Below are 4,412 nucleotides of genomic sequence, written 5' to 3' on the forward strand. Positions count from 1 at the left end.
GAATCACCAGCACAGAGTCAAAGTCGGGCTCTCCTCTAAGTGACCTGTGATAAGTTTATAACCATAAATAGAAGACAAGATGAAGATGAAAAGTACCTTTCATATTTCTGATTGACTGACCAGAACAGCACAGTAACACTGTGTGCTAAAAATGTAACACAAAAAAGAAAAATAACATTTTATCTTCATTTGCTCTGCTCAGGGAGAGACAGCAGCTGTCTGCAATCATGAAGCAGGCAGACCCAAAGAAAGATGATATTATAGACCAACATATGTAGAAATACTGACAGACATGTTGAAACCTGCTTTTGTGAAAATTGTTTGACTTACATTTCACAACAATAGTGATGGGTTTAAGTGTTGACCCCAGCTTGTTCACAGCTCTACAGTAATACTCTCCAGAGTCAGAGGACTGGATGGAGTTGAAGATGAGCTGTGGGTTTTTGCTGAGTGCTTGGCTGTTCCTCTTGTACCAGACAAACGTAGCTGCTGGGTTAGCATCACTGCTACAGGTCAGAGTCACTGCAGTGCCCTCTGTGATTTCACCAGACGGACTCACTGACACAGAGGGAGGCTTTGGATCATCTGGAGGAAACACAGGCAGACAACAGCATGTTTATTAGTTCCTTCAAAAGTTGAATTATTAAACAGATCAAACAACTCAACAAATCTAATGCTACAGGAGCTTCTCAGTGAGGAGACATGAAGGGAATTTTCAAACATTTTTCTTAAAAAATGTACCCACATTTGACATCAATGGAGGTATATTCAGATTTCTTCCTCCCCACTTTGTTCTGAACTGTACAGTAATACTCTCCAGAGTCAGAGGGCTGAATGGAGCTGAAGGAGAGCTGCTGTTCACTACTGAGAGGCTTTTGTCCATTCTTCTTGTACCAGGAGTATTGAGCTGCTGGATTAGCATCACTGCTACAGATCAGAGTCACTGATCCGCCCTCCCTGAATTCATTAGAAGGGCTCACCATCACTGACACAAACTTTGGAGCATCTGTGAGAAAAAACAATTGTGCAAATTATCCCTAATTTGTTAAAATGATGAGGAATTTATAAAGTGTAACAGCTTGAAGTTTTGTACAGTAGTTGACCCTATTTTTTTTCTTCTAAACAAAGGTATAAGGCTGTAGAATTACTATAGAAATGTGACAAAGTTTTATGAAAGTTGATGGAGTATATAAAAAATTAAATAAAAATAAATCTTCTGAAGAGAGATTAAATCTCACTGTCATAGAGAGAAGTTATTGATGGATCTGAGGGAAATATATGAAATTATTTCCACTCACAGTTCACATTAATAGAAACATATTCAGATGTCGTCCCCACTGTATTAGCAGCTATACAGTAATACTGTCCAGAGTCAGAGGGCTGGATGGATCTGAAGACAAGCTGTGGTTCTTTACTGAGAGGTATCCTTCCATTTGTCTTGTACCAGACAAACGTAGCTGCTGGGTTAGCATCACTGCTACAGGTCAGAGTGACTGAAGTGCCCTCTTTGATTTCACCAGAGGGACGCACTGACACAGAGGGAGGCTTTGGAGCATCTGCAGGAGAAAGCAAAGAAAAATGACAGCATTGTATCTTGTTTTTTAAAGATCCCCTCCGCATATCACTACCTTATGGTGGTAGAGGGGTTTATGTGTCCCAGGGAACCCAGGGGCTATGTTGTCCAGGGGCTTCTGCCCCCTGGTAGGGTCTCCCATGGCAAAATGGTCCTTGGTGAAGGACTAGACAAAGAGCGATTTAGAAGTTCACCCTGCCCAGTATAGGGTTACCGGGGCCCCGTCCTGGAGCCAGGCCTGGGGAAGCTGCCCAAAGGCGAGTGTATGGTGGCCGGGCCTTAGTCCACAGGGCTGAGCCGGGCACAGCCCAAAAGAGAGACATGGGCCCATCCTCCTGCAGGCCCACCACCTGCAGGAGACGCCGTAGGGGTCGGGTGCATTTTGTGCCAGCAGCAGCCAGGAGCAGAGGTCCTGGCAGACCGATCCACTGGGAACGCTGGAGAGGCCCCAGTCCACGAGATCTTCAACACACAGAGCTCTACTTGCATTGTGTATAGTGCGAGTGAAGCGCTGCTGACTTGAACTGAGAAAATTGTTGGGTGGTGGAAGGAATACTTCTAGGACCTCCTTAATCCCACTGGCACGTCTTTTGTTGAGGAAGCAGAGTCTGGGAATGAGGGGGATGACTCGCCAATCTCTATGGGCGAGATAACTGAGGCAGTTAAACAACTCCTCGGTGGCAGAGCCCCTGCAGTAAATGAAGTCTTCCCTGAGTTCCTAAAGGCTCTGGATGCTGTCCAGGGCTGTCCAGGTTGACACGTCTCTACAATGTTGCATGGAGGTTGGATTGACAGACTGGGGTGGTGGTTCCCATCTTCAAGAAAGGGGACCGGAGGGTGTGATGGTTGAATTATTGATCAGATTAAAGACAAAAGCTTAGCCACATTATGATTTGATGAAAAAATGAAACAAATTACCACAATATCTAAAAAAGGGTCTATGGACAATGTGAATCAAAATGAATGTAATGATTTGCAAATTTCAAACACTGGCACTCATGAGCTGAAGGTTTCCTAAACGACCTGTTTTACTCACATTTCACATCAACAGAAATGTTTGTAGGTGTTGATGTTCCCAGCCTGTTCTCAGCTGTACAGTAATACTCTCCAGAGTCAGCAGGCTGGATGGAGCTGAAGGAGAGCTGTGAATCTGTACTGACAGGTGTTTGATTGTTCAGCTTGTACCAGACATACGTAGCTGCTGGGTTAGCATCGCTGCTACAGGTCAGAGTCACTGAAGTGCCCTCTGTGATTTCACCAGGAGAACTCACTGACACAGAGGGAGGCTTTGGAGCATCTGCAGGAGAAAACACAAGGAGGTAACTGTAGTATGAATTTCTGATCAAATCAACTAACTGTGTAAGTGTACATAGACAGGACAGAAGAGTTCTGGATGGTGTTAGCACGAATGTTAACGTCCTCAGACGCAAGATAAGACAAGATAAGATAAGATAAGATAAGATAAGATAACCTTTTCAGTCCCATACGTGGGAAATTTGTTTGTTACAGCAGAAAGTTGACAGTGCAAAGTTACATAGCAAAAATTAGAAAAACACTGGAATAGGATAAGAATAAGAATAAGATACTATACACAACTGTACACAGTAGAATATAACAAATTAAAACACTATATACAGTAGACTAAAATAGAATAAAAATACTACAACTGAGTAAAATACAACTTCGTCAGAGAAAGAGTATTGCACTCAGTATTTTTGTTATTGCACATGTGTGGATATGTGTGTCTGGTCAGTTGCAAAGTCTTTGTTGTCGAGTCTGACAGCAGACTTATGGCATTTCCATAACTTATATCACAGTTTACTTCACTAATTGTAAACAAGAAATTATGAGAACAAAAAAAAATGCTGTTATGAAAATTGTTTGACTTACATTTCACATCAATAGTGATGGATTTAAGTGTTGACCCCAGCTTGTTCACAGCTCTGCAGTAATACTCTCCAGAGTCAGAGGACTGGATGGAGCTGAAGATGAGCTGTGGGTTTTTGCTGAGTGCTTGGCTGTTCTTCTTGTACCAGACAAACGTAGCTGCTGGGTTAGCTTCACTGCTACAGGTCAGAGTCACTGCAGTGCCCTCTGTGATTTCACCAGACGGACTCACTGACACAGAGGGAGACTTTGGGTTGTCTGGAGGAAACACAGGGAGACAACAGCATGTTTATTGGTTCCTTCAAAGGTTGAATTATTAAACAGATCAAACAACTCAATGAACCTGATGCTACAGGAGCTTCTCAGTGAGGAGATTTGGATGGTGTTATCAGAGAGATGTTCCCATCTACACTATGACTTTAAGATTTGATGAAATTGGACTATTTACATGATTCAGCAGATGTGGATGTGCACTGAAATGTTTATAAGTTGGCATGCAAGAAAAAAACTAATGAAGAAAATTGAATTTATCCTTTTTGAAGAAGTTACATCTGTAAAAGGTGTAAAAGGTTAATATACTGAAAGGTACATTTTGAAAAATCACAACGTTTTTATCATTTCACTACTTGATGGAAGTCAATGATCATGATTACCTGATATGTGAAATAATTTTGTGCATTGATTTCAAAGGGAATATGTGGCATATAAAAATGCAATAAATGGAGCAGTTCAGTGATCGACAGTAGCTGAAATGAATTATGAAGCAGACAGAGATTAACAAAGCAAATGTTTGAGGTTAATCAATTTTAATTATACATGAAGGGATTTTAGAAAGTTTTTCTTAAAACAAATGAACTTTTTCACCCACATTTGACATCAATGGAGGTATATTCAGATTTCTTCCTCCCCACTTTGTTCTGAGCTGTACAGTAATACTCTCCAGAGTCAGAGG

The 4,412-nt window shown here is 41.7% G+C and overlaps 1 protein-coding gene across 1 annotated transcript; it reads right to left on the minus strand.

Annotated features, from left to right (window-relative positions):
- Positions 1 to 330: 330 nt before the first annotated feature.
- Positions 331 to 4,407, minus strand: LOC102200955 (B-cell receptor CD22-like; the record flags this gene model as incomplete). Its single annotated transcript, XM_005755727.1, has 6 exons — positions 331 to 585; positions 746 to 1,006; positions 1,299 to 1,556; positions 2,610 to 2,870; positions 3,464 to 3,718; positions 4,329 to 4,407. Coding segments are annotated over 6 exons (1,369 nt in total), but the record flags the coding sequence as incomplete, so codon positions are not given.
- Between the last annotated feature and the right edge of the window lie 5 nt (positions 4,408 to 4,412).

This window comes from Pundamilia nyererei, unplaced genomic scaffold (assembly GCF_000239375.1).
Source record: "Pundamilia nyererei isolate P.nyererei 1_Seehausen unplaced genomic scaffold, PunNye1.0 scaffold02702, whole genome shotgun sequence".
NCBI lineage: Eukaryota > Metazoa > Chordata > Actinopteri > Cichliformes > Cichlidae > Pundamilia > Pundamilia nyererei.